Source organism: Synchiropus splendidus, chromosome 2 (genome assembly GCF_027744825.2).
Source record: "Synchiropus splendidus isolate RoL2022-P1 chromosome 2, RoL_Sspl_1.0, whole genome shotgun sequence".
Taxonomy (NCBI): domain Eukaryota; kingdom Metazoa; phylum Chordata; class Actinopteri; order Syngnathiformes; family Callionymidae; genus Synchiropus; species Synchiropus splendidus.
In genome coordinates, this window is record NC_071335.1 from 11,725,334 (window position 1) to 11,744,474 (window position 19,141).

The window sequence follows — 19,141 nt, forward strand, 5'->3', positions numbered from 1 at the left end:
GGAAATATTTAAATAAATACACTCCCTGCTCATTTTAACATTCACACCAGAATATATTGAATAACTATTGAGACTAGATAAGATTCTTCCCACCGTATACTATTTATTTTATCGTCAGATTCAAATAAACTCTATTAGACAGTAAAAAGTAAGATTTGATAGTGAAAGAAAATAATTCAACTTTAAGCTCCAAACATTTTTTTCTCCGCTCCGCAGTAGCAGAAATGTTCTTCAGCAGCTTGGCTGCCAAGCAAAATTCCGTTGACGGACAGATAAACACACTGTACAGTGAAGAACCGAGTCGCTGAATCGATCATTTCAGACATTTTTCTTTATTATCACAAGTCAACCAACAGTATCAAAACGCTCGGCACCGCGCCTCTCCTGTGCTCTCACCTTTTCACGAGTAACAAAAAGAAAGAAGATAAATAAAAAGATCTAAAGGCACATATCTCTATTGACATCGCATACAGCTTTGACATCACAGGGGCACAGGACTCGTCCTAAATGTGTGGCTTTGATCAGACTATATACAAGCTATCACCACAACATGAACAGCAACAATGGTATCTCACAGTATTGGTTGAGGAAGCAGTAGTCCGTCGTTTTTACTGCATAACTTTTGTTATGGCTCAAATATTCACATGCTGGCACAACTACTGAGTGTTAGGGTTTGAATAAGTGTTTTTAAAAGCCACGGCGGGGGGTTGTAATTTGCTACCATTTTTTTTCGCTCAAATCTTGATGCAAAACTTTAGATGTTCCGAAGACACAAACTCAAATCACTCTGATCATTCTTCAGGTGCTTGGATTGTCTGTAACTAGTTCGGTCAGTCTCAGTCTCACTGACTACTACGACTTTAACTACCAGTTTGATGACTCCACATCCACATTCATTCCACCACAGATACTACACCACATTTAACTACATGTCCGAGAATGAAAACTAAAACTCTCTAAAATGCTAAAATGAACGCTGAGTAACACACCTGTAAGAGCGAGACATTCAAATTGGATGGAGCAAAGAAAAAAGTGGTCAACCGTTTCACTCGCTTTGGACCACGTCCAGACCCCAGGAACTAGCTTTGTGGATCCTTTATAAGGAGGTCAGATCCTGAAAAACATGAATTGATTTTGGTACGTTTTAGACAATGACACTGGTGAATGAAGTCGTTTTGATTGTCTGACAAAAGCCCACAAAGATCAGCTGAACACCAAAGGAACTGTGGTGTTAGATAAAGCACGGGTGGTTGGTGCAGGAGCGCTGAGAATGTGCATGGGAAGCAGACATTCTTCACACCCAGGTCAGGTTTAGTAGCTGAGGTTAGTAGTCTGAATGGCTCCGCCCTCTGAGGCGACGCTCCTCTCTCACTGCGCACTCCAAACAAGAGCAGACAGTTGGACGGGGGCAGGTGTGAGGGTGTGGCCGGGCCTAGCCGAATGTGCCTATCCAGGGTCACCACCTTTCAGGAATGTGTTGCAGCAGTCGGGTCACAAGTCGCGTGCGTTTCTCTCACACGTAGTCCAAAAAGACGTCGGCGGTGCTCTGCAGTAAAGGCTGGGTGGGTGCGGTGGTGCTGCACACGGAGCTCAGCCGCCGCGACGCCGCCCTCTGTTGATCGGCCGCGCTTGACGTGACACTCAGCGTCAGGTACACCTGCCCACACAAGTTCCACTGTGCTTCCAATTCTCCTTTCTTTCAGAATCATCCTCGATGCAACTTACATTCCTGGTGTTCTCTGACAGCAACGCTTCGGTCTTCTCCACCAGCTTCCTGAAAGAAGGCCTCTTCAGTGGGTCTTGGTTCCAGCAGGACAGCATCATGTCGTACCTGCAGGGGGCAGACTCGGATCAGCGTCTCAAACTAAAGTCTCCCACTGGTGCACTAGGAGGCGGCACTGAGGCGCCACTACAGACAAGAAAAACACTCCACTTTGTGCTGCTCACGTTACACTATTTTTGGAACCTCAGACTCTGTATGTTTGACTGTGACATGATTTTAAAATGTCTGCCACCACTCACAGAGCCCCGTGCTGCACTGCAACAGCATGATTCAACATACTGACTTTCAGGGAATTCAATACACGACTCAGAGCAGGGACGCTGAGGAGGTGACTTACATCTCAGCGGGGGCGAACTGCGGCCTGCTCATCCTCTGACCTTCCTGGATCATCCGATAAAACGCCGATCCAACCTGCATCCCGGGATAGGGGCTGTTTCCTGCAGAGGTGTAGTCCATTTTAATGACCCAGGAAAAGATGTTTTTCAAATCTGATAGAGCGCTATAATGCCAGAGCTAATGGATGTTGGTAATGGCAGCGTGGCTTCATGCTCGGGCTGCAGCTCGGGCGGCGCGGCCTGGAAGTCATACCCAGGGAGAAGATTTCCCACAGGAGGATGCCGTACGACCACACGTCGCTCTCAAAGGTGTAGACGCAGTCGAAGATGCTCTCAGGAGACATCCACTTGACCGGAAGACGCGCCTGCAGGTCAGACGGACACAAACGTTGGGCCATGAATTCTCACTGTTTCAGAACAATCCAGCGTCAGCAAGGCTCGCAGCGGTCGCCCAGGGAAGAGAGTGTAAACAAAACTGCCAGCATATTGGCCAGACTAGACTAGATTATGTTAGACTAGACTAGACTAGATTATGTTAGACAAGACTAGACTAGACTAGACTAGACTAGATTGTGTTAGACAAGACTAGACTAGACTAGACTAGACTAGATTGTGTTAGACAAGACTAGACTAGACTAGACTAGATTATGTTAGACAAGACTAGACTAGACTAGACTAGACTAGATTATGTTAGACAAGACTAGACTAGACTAGACTAGACTAGATTGTGTTAGACAAGACTAGACTAGACTAGACTAGACTAGATTGTGTTAGACAAGACTAGACTAGACTAGACTAGACTAGATTGTGTTAGACAAGACTAGACTAGACTAGACTAGATTATGTTAGACAAGACTAGACTAGACTAGACTAGACTAGATTATGTTAGACAAGACTAGACTAGACTAGACTAGATTATGTTAGACAAGACTAGACTAGACTAGACTAGATTATGTTAGACAAGACTAGACTAGACTAGACTAGACTAGATTATGTTAGACAAGACTAGACTAGACTAGACTAGATTATGTTAGACAAGACTAGACTAGACTAGATTATGTTAGACAAGACTAGACTAGACTAGACTAGACTAGATTATGTTAGACAAGACTAGACTAGACTAGATCAGACTAGATTATGTTAGACTAGACTAGACTAGACTAGACTAGATTATGTTAGACAAGACTAGACTAGACTAGACTAGATTATGTTAGACAAGACTAGACTAGACTAGACTAGATTATGTTAGACAAGACTAGACTAGACTAGACTAGATTATGTTAGACAAGACTATACTAGACTAGACTAGACTAGATTATGTTAGACAAGACTAGACTAGACTAGACTAGACTAGACTAGACTATGTTAGACTAGACTAGACTAGACTAGACTAGATTATGTTAGACAAGACTAGACTAGACTAGACTAGACTAGACAAGATTATGTTAGACTAGACTAGACTAGACTAGATTATGTTAGACAAGACTAGACTAGACTAGATTATGTTAGACTAGACTAGACTAGATTATGTTAGACAAGACTAGACTAGACTAGACTAGACTAGACTAGACTAGACTATGTTAGACTAGACTAGACTAGACTAGACTAGATTATGTTAGACAAGACTAGACTAGACTAGACTAGACTAGACAAGATTATGTTAGACTAGACTAGACTAGACTAGATTATGTTAGACAAGACTAGACTAGACTAGATTATGTTAGACAAGACTAGACTAGACTAGACAAGATTATGTTAGACAAGACTAGACTAGACTAGATTATGTTAGACAAGACTAGACTAGACTAGACTAGATTATGTTAGACAAGACTAGACTAGATTATGTTAGACAAGACTAGACTAGACTAGACAAGATTATGTTAGACAAGACTAGACTAGACTAGATTATGTTAGACAAGACTAGACTAGACTAGACTAGATTATGTTAGACAAGACTAGACTAGACTAGATCAGACTAGACTAGACTAGACTAGACTAGATCATGTTAGACTAGACTAGACTAGATTATGTTAGACTAGACTAGACTAGACTAGATTATGTTAGACTAGACTAGACTAGACTAGACTAGATTATGTTAGACTAGACTAGACTAGACTAGATTATGTTAGACTAGACTAGACTAGACTAGACTAGATTAGACTAGACTAGACTAGATTATGTTAGACAAGACTAGACTAGACTAGACTAGATTATGTTAGACTAGACTAGACTAGACTAGACTAGATTATGTTAGACTAGACTAGACTAGACTAGACTAGATTATGTTAGACTAGACTAGACTAGACTAGATTAGATTATGTTAGACAAGACTAGACTAGACTAGACTAGACTAGATTATGTTAGACAAGACTAGACTAGACTAGACTACACTAGATTACACTAGAATAGACTACACTAGACTAGACTAGACTATTATTATGACCATTATTATTATCGGTGATGATGTGAGCTAAAAATAGTTTCCATAGCAACTTTTTTGACAGTGGCAATTGTACCCAAAAGTCAATATTTTGGCCCTTTGCTGTTGAAAACCAGCCCACATGTGATGGTTATGTATATGTAATAGCATGTTTAACCTTTTCTACTTTAGTGACAGATGAAAGCTGTTGGGCAAAAATGAAATCTGGAGAGAATGTTTGGGGTTCGATGACAGTGGTATCAGATGGAGGATGGCTGAACGCAGAGGAAACACAAGGCAACACAGGGATGGCTGGAGAGGGCCTTACGTTGCCTCTGAGCACGTAGCTGGCATCCGTGGTGATGTCCCGCGCCAATCCAAAGTCACAAATTTTAGCAACCCTGCCATGAGTCAACAGTATATTTCTCGCAGCAAGATCCCTGTGAATACACTGCACACACACACACACACGCAGACGATCAGAAGTGTTGACTTAAAAGCTGGTTCTCCAATGACTGTGAGGTGCGCACCCTCAAACAGTCAACTGACAAAATCAAACCTCGATCAAAGATAAAAAAAAACGTGGAGTTCACCCCCTCAGCTAGTTCATTTGGAGAAGTAGAGTGCATTTTGAAGCCTGATCGGTCTTCTAATGGGCGGAAGAGATGTTGAATACATTTCAATTCATCATCCAAAATGGCCTTAAAAAGGTCTCTAAGTCATACTTAGCTTTCAAATATATGTAATTCTGTCTTGGCAGAACATAACAGTCAGTTTAGATAATAATAAATGAATAAATAAAACACTCTAAATGTAAGTTAATAATCATACTGACAATCTTGAATCAGGAGAAATCTGCCCCGAAGTTGTTATTTTAAAATGAAAGCATGACATTTATTATTTTTATAGCTACATGGAATTCATTTTTAAAAGTGAAACTATTTAAAACTAAAGAGGTATCACTTATAGTTTCGTAAAACATTGTGACACATGTAGTGTAGGAAAGCCTTACATTTTTAGAAGTGATGTACTCCATTCCTTTTGCCACCTGGAAGGAGAAGCTGAGGAGGTCTTCTGCATCCAGAGACAGCTCATCCACAAGGTCATCTAGCGGGGCGTTAAGCAGCAGCGTTAGCCGACGGACCTGGTCCTCATTCTGATCCAGGACGCTACCTGACTGAGACGACCTTCCCTTCTCAGACGGTTTCATAGGTGTGTATCCGTTCGCAGTGGACTCTCTCCTGCTCGCAACAAAAGCAGACTCTTAAAAACCGCCGTGCTGACAAGACGCCACACTCTAGACACGAGGACACACCCCAAGTTCTCCACTCCGTTGGCCACATTGCGATAGTAACCGTCATCCAGCCCAGAGTTGAGGAAACATGGCCTTTTCCGCCGCAGAAAGTTGAGGAGGTCGCCATAGCAACAGTACTCGGTGATGACCAAAAGTGGGCCTGGCACAAAGCAGAGAGGACAACTGAAGCATCCAAAACAGAAACAGACATCAATAAAGGAGGATATGATGTGATTTGTTAAGAGATGCGGTTTCTGACTTTACAAGCCGTGTGGAACAGGTTTGACTGTTTAAGTCATTATTGATCCAAAATAAATGACCTTTACCTCTAATTTGTGTCGCCCTCGATCAGTCTGTCCATTTGCTAGCAAAAGTATATTGGTGATATTTGGGAAAGTTTTGAAGGTTTTCATGACTGAGTCCCTATTTTGCAGGGTTTTCTGGGGAATATTGTCCAGTTATGAGGTTAGGTCAAGGCACTTCCTCTGTGCTGTGAGTGCTACTATATGCTTTGTTTCTTCATAAAGCCCTGTGAAAGGAGCTCTGTCTTTTCTAGGAAGTTTCCCGCAGCACTTTGTTGAGAAGGCGGCCCTTCTTGACTGTGTCAATGGGTGCATTCCAGTTCACCCGGTTCCGCCTAGCGAGACCTGGCGGCTGCTTTCGTGGGGCAGAGTGAAGGTAATAACAAGGTAGGAAAGAAGTGGGCAATTCAATCTCCTGAGGGGCCACATTAGAAACTGTCACGGTTGTGAGGGGCCAACATGCCACAAGAAAGACAGTGGTGACTACATAACATGATGGAAAAATATCTATCAATGTATATACTTAAGTAACAAGGACAAAATGAACCTAAAGATGAAATGTAATTAAGGATATTAAGTAGTGTAAATATGCCACAAAGCCTAATGAAATATTTCGTTATATATGCATTTAATTTCCATATAAATCAACTATGGATTGGACGTTCAAGATAAGAAGCTAATTTATTCAAAATGTATTTTATATATATTCCTTCTATGTATTTTGAGGAACAAGAAAAACACAAACATGGCCAATGAAAAGAAGAAAACTTTAGTCTTAAAACAAGTACACACTCTATTTACTGCTGAAGTGGTGGTGGTGACTAAAAGAGAAAGAACAAAATAAGAAGGCAGAATATTAGTTCGAGTTTTAGTTTGACATCAAACGGGCCACAAAAATGCAGGCATTTGGCCGCATATGGCCCCTGGGCCAGAGCTCTGAGGTAGGAGGACACTGTGGAAGATCTCAAGTGTCTCAGGCTGAAATTTATTTATCGCAAAGTGACGACTTCCTCTCGCTGTGATTTAGGAAACGCACAGGAGTCTGGCGAGAGATTCTGTCTGTAGAAACTAGACCGCTTTAACTGTCACTTATGAGAAATGTATTCTGACACGGTGTCTCTGCCAATTCATTTTTGAAACGCAGGATCCAGATGAACTTCACAATATTCAGATATTCACAAACACTGACTGATAGTTATGAAAACCACATCATCATAAAAGTGCAGGTTGCTTCCCCTAAGAAGATTCTTTAGTTCAGTGTTCAACTCTTTCAGCAACATCTGGAGAGTTTGCAGAACTGGTGAGCCACACATGAAGGATACATGTAAAGAATGGATCAATAATCGAAAGATCCAACCAATGAAACTTGACTTTGCTGTCTGCACTCTGGAAACTCAAGTCCCTAGGCAGCTACAACACTTGTAGAAGTGATCAGAGACCCCTTTCTGTGTCACCCTGAGGGCAAGCGACACACTGTTTAGTTTGTTGAAAGAATTGATTCATCCTCTGTTTTCAGTGGAGTTGCATCCTGTTGGTCCCATTTGACTGGTGACCGATAAGCCGATATCGTCTTTAGGAATCCATCCGACAACATTGGTGTTGGTGAGCCACAGTCATGTGCACAGACGCTGGTGTCAATGTTCATTCCTCAGATGAGTCTTGTACAATAATAATGCATGCAAGTGTGTGCGCCTGAGTGAGAAGATTGTCGGTGGAACTGACGGAGCACACTTCTGTTATTGATCCACTCTCCAGACCATTTGTGATGCGTCAGAGTGCATCACGTCCTCTGTTAGCTCATCGACGTTACTCTCATAAACGGCATGTGCTTACCTCCCACCGTGCACGCTCCCAGCAGATTCACGATATTCACATGGTTCCCAAGGTAACTGAGAACCTTCAGCTCTGACATCAGCGCCTCCTTCTCCGTGGAGTGAGCGTTGGCTGTGATGACATCATCCCCGCATTCATTAAACCAGCCTCAGGAGAATCAGCAGCAACACGCTTACGCTTCAGCATCTTCACCGCGACGGTCGTCACCGTGTCGGCCGAGCACAGTCCGTACGCCGTCGCTCTCACCACCTTCCCGAAGGCTCCGGAGCCCAGAGTCTTTCCTGTGGCCACAGACAATGACTTGTTGAGAAACTTTTATCAAGTTTTAAAAAGAAAACGGTGATGGCTTCATGGAGGAAAACTCTATAGTTGCTCACCTAAGCGCAGCTTCTGTCGAGAGAACTCCCATTTGGGGTCGTAGGGAAGCTGGGTGGGGTCAATGTAGATGTAGTTGTTGCCATGGATGCTCTCAATGACCTTCCACTGGATTTGGAATTTTGGTTTCTGTTAACAGTAGGAGAAGATTGACTAAACACTGACAACAGTGATGGATAAAGGTAATGTGTGAGGGCAGCAGCCAAGGCAAAGACGGCCAGACTCTTCACTCACCCGCATGTACTTATAGAGCAGCACAACCACGAAGACAAGGAGCAGGAAGCCGATGGCCACGGTGGCAATTAAAACAGGGGTGAAGAGTTTATGAGGAACCACTCGTTCTAAAATGGAAACAGACGGATTGTAGCAGAAGAAGAAAAAAAATAACAACTGCACATTAGATTATGACTACCATGATGTGTTGCTACGAATACTATGAACGTTGTCTCTCCAGATTTGCTACTGGTGACAAGAGGGTGTTTCAGACCATGATGCCGGAGCAGATTGGTCGACTTTACTTGTGCAACCAAAGTCATTACATGCAGGTGTGGAAAATCCATGGAGCCATGGTGGAGAGAACCCAATGCACCAGATTAGACTGCTGGCCGCTGCTCAAAACTGAGGCATTCCAAGACTTTCCCGAGTCAGAATGAAAAAAATAGTTCCTCTTAGAACCTACATTTCAATGACCAATATCACACACTCGTGCACACACACTTCCTGAGTTGTTGAGGCGGACAGCTGCGGCAGTGGTGTCTGTGCGTGTCCTGGATTAGCAAAGTCTTGGCTGTAATCCTGCAGTGTCAGCGGATGCTAATCTTAATCAGTAACCGTATATGCAACAAGGCGAGTATGTGAGCGCGTATGTGTGTCGGCGTACCGCTTATAGAGAACAGCGTGTAGGCTTCGTCTCCTTCTGTGGAGGCCACACACTCCAGTGTGTTGTAGCGCGCGTGTTCCTTGCTGATGTTAAGTCGGCTCTCCACCTCACCGCGCCCAAACTGCGACTCGGTAACCATGGTGACGTCCGGGGTCTCCCATTGTGTGGCATTAGGGAGGCGGGAGCACCTGTTGGGGTTGGGTTCATCAATGAACTGCGTGTTTTTACAGAAGTGTATCCTGACATGATTTTGTTGTTTTAGTTCTATCTCCTATCTCCAAATAAGTTGAAGATTACAAAGCAGTACTCAAAGCTAAATACATTTTAGAAAGGCATTTCAGTGTGGGACATCCTGGATGTAGACAAGGTGAACTGTCAGCTTGTCTGTAGCCATCTTGTAACGTAGCACCAGACACACCTAGAGTGTGGTACATCACAGAAGAACCAGCTGATTTTCGGCACGGGGAAGCCGGCGGCCACGCAGCGCACCTGTCCGTCAACAGGCCCCTCCTTAGCGACGATGGCTGGTTTGACTTAAAAAGAAGACGGTAAAGGATCAGCGACTGACATATAGAAAAGAAAATGCATGCACAGCAAGTGGCACTTTCGATCTCCAGTATCTTATGTTTGGAGTACAGACGGCTGCTTTGATAAGTACTCTCCATTCACCCACAACAAACTCACCGTTGACGTAAACATGGAATGAATGGGTGACAGAGGCGTCTTCGTGACTGGCTGAGAACTTGTACACCCCACCCTCTGAACCGACGACCCTCACCAGTCGCAGCACGCTCACATACCTGATAGAACAAAGCCCAGGTGTCATTATCCGGGCGAATGGAATGAATTGAACCGTGCCATGTGAACCTGTATCGGTGGCGGTGCACGCTGATCACATGCTCAGAGGTGTTGAGGAGTTTCCTGCCGTTGTAGGACCAAAACAGAGAGGTGGGGGCCGGGTAGGAATCACACTGGACTCTGAGGTTCAGGCTCTCCCCCTCCTTGACCACGGCATGGACCGGACTCTTGCTGCCCACCACAGTGATGAATCCCTGATCTAAAAAAAAAAAAAAAAAAAACCCAAAGCGATGACCTTAATATCTCAGGCAAACATGTGATAGAAAGTGTCGACAGAATCCAAAAGGACGGGGCTGAGGCACATATTAACGGCTGCATTAAAGGTAAAACTCTTTTCAATATTTGCCAACCTTTCAGGTTATTTGATCCACTTCAGTTACATCAAATTCAGGAGCTTGTGTCAATATTGATCTAGTGAGAGTGTTTTGACTTCTCTCCAATCATGCGTCATCATTCCAGCTAAAATGGTGTCATGACATCTGACCTTCAGAATGAAACATTTGTTCAATTTCTTTGGGATAAAATGTAATATATATATATATATATATATATATATATATATATATATATATATATATATATATATATATATATATATATATATATAATATTAATTTAGAGTGTGTTATTTTTTCATGACTACTTTTCTGCATGTGAAACAAACATGAAAGACCTGACTCACCATAGACGTCCAGCTGCAGCAGGCCGGCGCTGGACCCCTTCTCGTTCCGAGCGGAACACGTGTAGATCCCAGAGTCAGACAGTTGGACGGATCTGATGAGGAGAGTCGTGGTCCGCTGGTACACACGGGACCCCGACAGGATGTGCGAGCTCTGAGATTCTTCAGGGTGCTGCAGGAAGTAAAGCAAAATCTAACTATACAGCGCGCCGACTGTATGTTGCTAGTAATTGGAGGAAATCTTTTTTTTACAAACACAAAAAGCCATTTTTGGATTTTTACACACTGCACGTTATAACTTCACCTTACATGAATACAGAGACATAAATCAACACACCATATTTCCTTTGAAGAATGTAAATTTGCACATCCATTTTGAGTCATGGCAGACCCTGATATGATTGAAGTTCATTTTCTTAAGTATAGCTTATATTATATACTGCATCAGTATACAAGTATAGTCCAAACCATGTAGTAGTAGTTTACAAGAAAGTACACTCATTTTATACTTCTTCGAACTAAATTGGAACATTTTTAGTTTGCAAAAGTATATTTTCAAGTATACTACGAGTGTACTAGGTATATCATTCTGAGCAAGTATGTAAGAAGCATGTAGATTTAAAGTTCATATTTATAAGCAGAAACCGAAGGAGTGCACCTACCAGACATATGCAGTTGTCGATGCGCTATTCGACAACTAATATTGACATTTTACTAAACATATCCGCGATGGTAGGATATAGGCAGCGGGTCACACTCACAGTGACAAACATTTATTTTGGAATTCAATGATAGCACTATTCAACAACAGTGAAATGAGAACAACACTTTTTCAGAACATATCTAACAATAATAACAAAAGTCTGTTTTCTGCCCCCATCATCCACTGCCAGGATCCTTGGCACAGTTTGCTGCTGGATCGCCTCAATAATATACTAAAAGTAGTAAAAGTATTTCAAATGTTGCATGTCTTCAAGTGTACTTTTAGTATAAAATAAGTATACTCATAGTCCACTTGAATAAACATATTTTATCAAATGGCAGCATTGAATAATTTTAAATGTTGATCTTTAAATGCGTATTTCTGAATACCTTTGAGTGCATGTATGAAAATGGCTTTGAATGAAAATGGTTCGGTGAGTGGTCCTACCGAGGCTGAAGGAAACTCCCACTGGAGGCTGAACTCTGGGTTGACGTTGGTGGAGCTGCACGTCGACTCAAGCTTCTCTCCTTTCTTCAAGATCACTGAACCTTTTTGGGAGAGCAAGACGACCGGCGGCGCCTCTGGCGCTGGACGGAGAAACGACAGGATAATTTAATAACCTGGGATCAACATCAGGGAAGCTTTCATGTAAAATGGAATGTTTACTGAAACTGACACCGACTTTGGCACCGCATACATCCAGTTCGAAGTGCTTTCTTGCCTCTGCTTTACGCCACTGCAAACCTTTTTCACTAACTTTCTGGCCTGTTCTTACCTTAATCATATATAGCTTATACATCTGAAATGCACCTTCAGCTTTTCCTCTAAAAGGAACACACACTCACAACCTAACAATAATTTAGAATTTGTTAACATGTCAAAATCAACTTGAACATTCATCTTGAATATCAAAAATCTATATATATTCATTTGGGGTTAAAGGTTGTGCCCTACAGAGGTCGACCTATTTCCCATTTGCCTTCCTGAAAAACAACAAGGACCAAGCGTTGTATGTCATGTTTCTGATGTAACTGTCTCGCGTGTGTTTAGTCAACACAAATAAGCAAAAATGTTTTTCTCCACGGAAGTGACTCAGCACTGACGTCACCTCAAGGTAATGTGATGCTTGAAGATTAATCCTGCTTGTGTTTATGTCCAAACACAGCGTTCATGCTCCGTTACAAAGCTTTTAGTTTCTACTCCTGTGTCTTCTGCGTACGACAGCACATCGACTATTGACTCCATTACTACAGTCTGCCACCGTCCATCTAAGATAGCAGCTTGACATTAACTAGCATGCAGCTCTTTGCCTGAGGTCTCCAAACTGTTCCAGACATTGCCGCAGTGGGAGCAGGTTTTTGTTTCAATAGCTCACACAGCTTCACTGTAGTCAGCGACTGACAGTTAGCTGCTGCCAGTTACCGTCGACACCATTATGCCCTTTCAGTTATGACATTTATACATGATTAATCCAAGTCAGGTGCATTAATATTTTTTTTATTGTAATGAATGAAATGGAATGAACACGCTAAAGTCCCAGTCCATTTTTCACCCTCCGCTGTGACTGTGGTTTAAAATGCAAGTGTCAAGTTGGCGCTGCACAAGAGCTTTGTGGTCGGATTCTAATGTAGCTGCTGAAAATTGTGTGAAACGTCCCATATAATACACAACTTTTTGGTAGCCCAGCATCAAGGTAGTAGAGGAAATGAGCCCATGCATTGGGAGTCACATCGGGATATTTGAACACGTCCTGCCTGAGCCTTGTCCAGCTTCCATGACATTGCAGCCCTTTTACTCCTCCAACCTCGCTTCTGTCAAAGATTATTTTAGATTATAAATGACACGCTTGCCAAGGTTTTGGTATTCAGTCACCCACTTTATGAGCGGTGCGACTGTGATGTGTGTGTTATTTGTTTGTGTTCATGTCCTGTTGTGTTTTACATGCAGACACTTGCAACTGCAATATTCATTGATCCCAGGCCCATTGTTATTACATCTAAACTGGACTTCAATGATAATTTTTATACGGAGGAAGTCATAACAGTGCTCCTCCGGGTTCTAATATCAATATTAACATGAGCAGGGGAAGTGAAAAGCTCTTTTAGCTTTAAGGTGTTTCCGTTATTTTGTTCACCCCCTGTAGAAGCTCATGCATTATTTCAGGTTTCTCCAAAGGAATAGTTTCTCTCACCAAGTCTCACATCCACGGTGTACTGACTGGATGTGACCAGATTGTCTTTTCCCAGTTGCCCCACGCACACGTAACACCCGTCGTATTCCTTGATCGCGTTGCCGATGATGATGCCTCGCTCCAGGTCGCTCTGGTACTTCAGGCCGAGGGGCAAAGGTGACCCGTCACATGTCTTCAAAGACAGCGACGTGACCCCTGGGTCGGTCACGAGACAGGGGATCGTGCAGTTCTCGCCGGCACGGACCAGGATGACGTTCACCATGCTGCGCTGGAAAGCACTCAGCGGGTCTGTGGAGAGAGAATATATGTTGAACCCCCTCATCGCCGCCTCACTTTCTCACTCTGGTTGACACCAACCCTTTACATAGACGTATATGGAGCTGTGTTCCTTGGTGTTGTTGTTCACGCAGACATAACGGCCCATGTGGGAGGCTAAAGCTGACGGGACCCTGAGGAGAGCGACGCCGCCTTCCTCAGTTTCTCCCTCCAGCCTGCGAGACTTCTCCCTCATCCATCTCACCCTGGATGGGATACCAGGCGTTGTTGTGTTTTCATGGCAACGCAGCTCCAGCTTCCCCTTCTTGGGCACGACGACGTGAGGCCCAGGGGGAGAAATGACGGGCGTGCACCAACCTGGAACAAAAGAGTCACAGTGGGGTTGAACAGAAGCCAGCTGTTATCAAGAAAAAACAAAACCTTTTACATCCAAATACATTCATAAGAAAGTCAGTGAGTTTATCAGATCCCGCTACAGATGTTCAGCGAACGGAATTTGAACCCACAACCCCAAGGCAGACCAAATGACTCCCTTTGGAAGTGTTCAGATTGTGGTCACATGGCTCCCGACCACAATACAGGTCCAAGACTTGTTTCTGCGGGAAAACAGCCTCCATTTCATGAGGAAATGAATGGGCTTCAATTCTTGATAAATCGCAAAGCAAACGATGAAAAAGCTGGAGGCGCAAGATGAAGATTGATAAAGGGGTCAAGCAAAAGCATGGTGGGACTGCCGCAGCATTTACGCTGCCGGGGGTCATTGATAATTGATGCTTCTTCTGCACCACAGCGTGACCAGAAATGCCACATGATTTACACCTAATGACCCTCTTCACACAGCACTGTCCATTTTTGGGATCATTGGAGGCTAATGTTTAACACTCTGCCAATAAAGACACTTTAAAACGACACCGAGAAAATAAGACCCTGAATTAACAACTCATTTGTTCAGTATTCCAGGCAGCAGCTGCTACGGTTTTCACTTCCATCTGCATCGCTGAAGGTTAGTGTGATGAATGACGGTGGTACTCATTTCCTTGACATGTTAGTTTTTCTTCCTATTGTTCACAGTGTAGTATTCATGAAGGTATGTCTTAAATATCAACATACAGCACTTATGAAGAGCCCATATTCATAGTCTCTAGCCAGAACCATAATAAGCAGAGACAGCGGAGCCATCATAAAAAAAATGGAACCATTCTTCAAAAATGTATTTAATAATAGCATGTACAATTGCATTATTTTGAATTACAATTTATATTTTTTCAAAGGATAAAGGTCAGGCATGATCAAATATAATTTGGCTTAAATCTCGATCATAAAATGATGATGATTCATTCGCAAGAAAGCCTTGCATAGTCCATTTAGAGATTTCATGGTTTGCATCATGGAGAGTTTGTCCATGTTTGGCTCACAACTATTGAGAGACTGATGAGGAACATGCTAAATAATGGGAAAAAATTCACTCGGGTTTCATAACTGAAATACATGAATTTACATTTCCTCCTTTGCTTATTTTTGAAGCCACATTATACACACACTTAGATGCCTTTTTCTACACAAAACTCTTGAGTAGAACAACCCCTCTCTCTGGTTTTGTTTCAGCTTTTCTTTTTTTTTTTTTTCTCAATAAAAAAGCTCCAATAGACACTGAAGCTTAGCGTCGCCGGACCAAAAAATGTCTGATCATTTGTAAGCTAAAGGAGCGTTCACTGGGAAGCTTTCAAGAGATGATTTGATTTCAAATTCATTTGGAAGAGGCAGAAGAGAAGCGTAAAATAAGATGCACAAATGACTGAGAGCCAGTGGCTAAAGACAGATTGCTTATCTCACCACCATGACTCAATCGGGCGATCAATAATTATGAAGCGTCTACCCGCTGAGTAATCATGCATTTAGAACCTACTATCCATTTAGATAAGTAAACCATAGAAGAGTTTCATTTGTTTTCGCTTCGCTCCCACAGAAAGACTTTCCCTCCCACGTGGGGAGCGTTTGTTCACTGTGGGTTCTTCATGTGACTGTTATGCCTCCAGGCCTCGCAGGAGCAGATAAAACACGGGGATGCAAATAGACGCAGTTACAAGTGTGTATCCAAATGTGTATGTGTGTGTGTGTTTTTAGGGGTGTGTGCCTGTGAGAGCAAATGTGTCTTTGCTTCTTTTGGGCAAATATTTGTATCACTTCAAGTGCAAATTATAACTCTCCGCACACAGGTCTTCCTATTAAAAGCAAAAACGTATTAACACAGTAATAACAACCATACAAATGCGCAAAGTTGGTTATGCTCTTTAAGAGGCAGTATTGCTTTTGACATTCCTTTGAAATGAAATTTGACAAGTGCGTCAGCTGCTTAGTTTGCCTATTGAAAGTAGCAGCCTTTTCAGGCTCAAAAACTGTATAAACTGACTGAGCTGCATATCCACATCAAACAGAGGCTAAGTAAAAGGAAAGGAGTCTTGTTTTAAATTTTCTGCAAATAAAACAGTTATTCTTATTCAACATTATTTATTTCTTACTAAGGAAGACTGACTTTTTAAATTATATATGATTCATATAAAGGTCAAATGTACAATTTAGCTGTACTAAATATTACAATAAAAACCCTCCTCATTGTCATAGCACAAAGCAATGGTAATATCATGTAATTATCATGTATATAATGAGTCAAAACAAGACAGAAAATAATTCCAGTAACTTTATTTCACTGCTGTGGACAGTCAACTAAAACACATTTTAAATTAATACTGAATAAGCGTGTGTTTTGACTCCATCATATTTTTGCTTGATTTATTGCTAAAGAGCCGTCGGCGTGTTACGTAGCGAGACCGTTGCCCCCGGATGAACTTGACCTTCTCCAGGTGCGCTTCTCTTTCGGTTACTGGAAAGTGTGTGAACAAGCACTCCCGTAAAATGTTGCAACGCGCCGCGCACACACACGCACACACCTGCCCACTGACTTTTCCCTTCCCATCTGAATCGAATTTAAAGACGTTGGATGTGAGCTGCACCGTCAAACATCCCTGGATATGTGACGTCATGTCTTAATGTGCTCACTCACGGCCGGGTGTCAGGGCTTGTTTCACAGTTCAGAGCCAGAACCAACACAACAAATTGGTTTGAAGACAGAAAAGTAATGGACACAACCAGAAGGCAAGGCTCTTACCTGTGAGCGGCAGATAGACCAAAACCATCCAGAGGCATCTCATGGCTGCGGCCGCTTCACTCTACTCCACCTAGTGAAACAGAAGACATCCTCAGCAGAGCAGATCTCTCCACGCTTGTGCGCGCATAAACAAATCCTGGTGATCCTGAAGGCGGTGAAATTAAAGAGACAGTTAGCTCTTCCTCGCCCTCCCCTCCCACTGCTCCTCCTCTCCCCCCTGCTCAGGCTCCCTGCCACTCCTTACTGTTCCGCATTGGCTGGAGTCCTGCCATGCTGCTGAGTCGTCTGTTACTGGAAGAAAAAGAACATTGCCAACTTCTAGAACAAGATTATTTAAAGGAAGAAACTCAAACAATATAAGCCAGTACTAATATATTATTTTCAAATCACTTGTAGCTCAAAGTGCTCAATACTATTCAGCATATATGGGATTAACCAGAGCAGCTGCCGTCTAAACTGTATCTCTCTCCTCACATAAACTCCATCCAAGTTCCATTAGTCAGCGGAGTCCAATGGAAAACAGCTCAGGAGACCCTGACCTTCTGACTTTGTTATGGCTGGTTGCATGAAAAACACGAGGTGCTGAGTGTGGGATTTTCTAGTTTCTCATTATTATTATTTAATAGTGCAACACTTTTGAGGAAGTCTCATGTCTCTGGATGAGGGAGGATTCATGCTGGGGTCTTCTCTGTGCAGATAAATGCCTAGCAGTTCGCAGGGTTTTCCTTCTCCGACAGGCTTCTTTGGTGCAGAATGGTGCTTGCTTCTGCCGGCAAAATGACTGATCACCAAATAGAACCTGCTATGACCTGTGGTGTATCTCAAGCATCCTCTCAGACAGCTTTCATGTACACTCCTTAACAAGGTGATAAATGACTCTAGCACACGACTGATACTGACAGATGACAGAGCTGTAAAACCGAGCCCTCATCTATAGCAGGATAACAAACACAAAATAGACTTAGAGAACTAAGGAGTGAGGCCATAATTCATACGTGTTGGTTCTCACGACAAAACAAACGTATGCGCTTCCTGTATGGATGTTTCTGGTACAGCAACGAGTTACTTGTTTGCTCAACTCAATAGACAGTAAATAAACTCTCCAAAATTTGCGGAAAGCAGGCCAGAGGCCAATAAATGTTTAATTGTGTATTTGGCTATCTCTTTGTACACCCTGCCACGTTTGAAAAAAAAAAAAAAAAGTCTTCAAATAAATACACTGGTATATTGTTCTTGAACACATGACGCATTCTGGACTGAACAACATTGCCTAATGGCCATTTCAGACATCCGCACATGATCACAGAATCCGAAGGACATAGTCTACAAACGGGGACACCACTTTCTTGTACATAAACATATCAGTCAGCCTCCCTAGTATGACTGAACCTCAGGTTCGAGAGGAGCGGACAGGTTTTTGTGGAACAATAAACGGTTCTCTACAGCCCCAGCAGGAGCCTTAAGGGTACATGTTGGGCGGAGGTGGAAAAGATCATCCGCCCCGCCAGCCTGGAGCGCTAGATTCTATCCTTAGTTGACCGATACGGAATGTGGTCTGTTACGTAGCTCAGTGAATTAGACTAGTTTCTGTTGAAAACGTTCATTGATTTTTTTCCAGTCAGTTGACGAAGGGGACCTCGATATCACGTCATCGATTGAGGGTGGGATCAACCATTGCTGAGTCACAGTTCAGAGATGGGAAAGGGTGGAAACTTGGGAGGCAGGAGTTTAGGGATATTAGTATGTGGCCCAGAATAAAGATCAGGATGGAGGTTGTTGACGTTGTATCAATCTATCAAGGCAACCCATGCCCACTCCTGTTATACGGTATGTTGACGTTGGGAAAGTTGCCTACACTGAGACAAGGGCAGCCTTCAGCGTTCAATGTTGATGCACTGGCAGTGCGACACGTAAAACAAAAGATGTAGGTTGGGGTTAAGTCAGTCATGGGATGCCTTCTCATTCATTCTATGTGTAACAAGGTGTCAATTGCTACTTTACTTTCTGTTCCGTCACTGAGGAGGAAAGCCTCAGTCGACAGTCTAGG

The 19,141-nt window shown here is 42.9% G+C and overlaps 1 protein-coding gene across 2 annotated transcripts; it reads right to left on the minus strand.

Annotated features, from left to right (window-relative positions):
* Positions 1 to 346: 346 nt before the first annotated feature.
* On the minus strand, positions 347 to 17,240 carry LOC128753466 (mast/stem cell growth factor receptor kita-like). Of its 2 annotated transcripts, XM_053855196.1 has the most exons (21): positions 17,095 to 17,240; positions 14,010 to 14,285; positions 13,653 to 13,940; positions 11,909 to 12,048; positions 10,762 to 10,930; positions 10,089 to 10,278; positions 9,906 to 10,021; positions 9,640 to 9,754; positions 9,222 to 9,409; positions 8,576 to 8,682; positions 8,344 to 8,470; positions 8,143 to 8,247; positions 7,967 to 8,077; positions 5,853 to 5,991; positions 5,711 to 5,778; positions 5,550 to 5,644; positions 4,866 to 4,988; positions 2,372 to 2,483; positions 2,121 to 2,220; positions 1,726 to 1,831; positions 347 to 1,657 (listed from the first exon to the last, which is right to left on the minus strand). In XM_053855196.1, the coding sequence occupies exons 1-21, from the start codon at positions 17,135 to 17,137 to the stop codon at positions 1,514 to 1,516; spliced, it is 2,862 nt and encodes a 953-aa protein (XP_053711171.1). In that variant the 5' UTR covers positions 17,138 to 17,240; the 3' UTR covers positions 347 to 1,513. The 2 variants fall into 2 exon arrangements, with proteins under 2 accessions (XP_053711171.1, XP_053711170.1); XM_053855195.1 differs by having other exon boundaries at positions 5,550 to 5,778.
* Between the last annotated feature and the right edge of the window lie 1,901 nt (positions 17,241 to 19,141).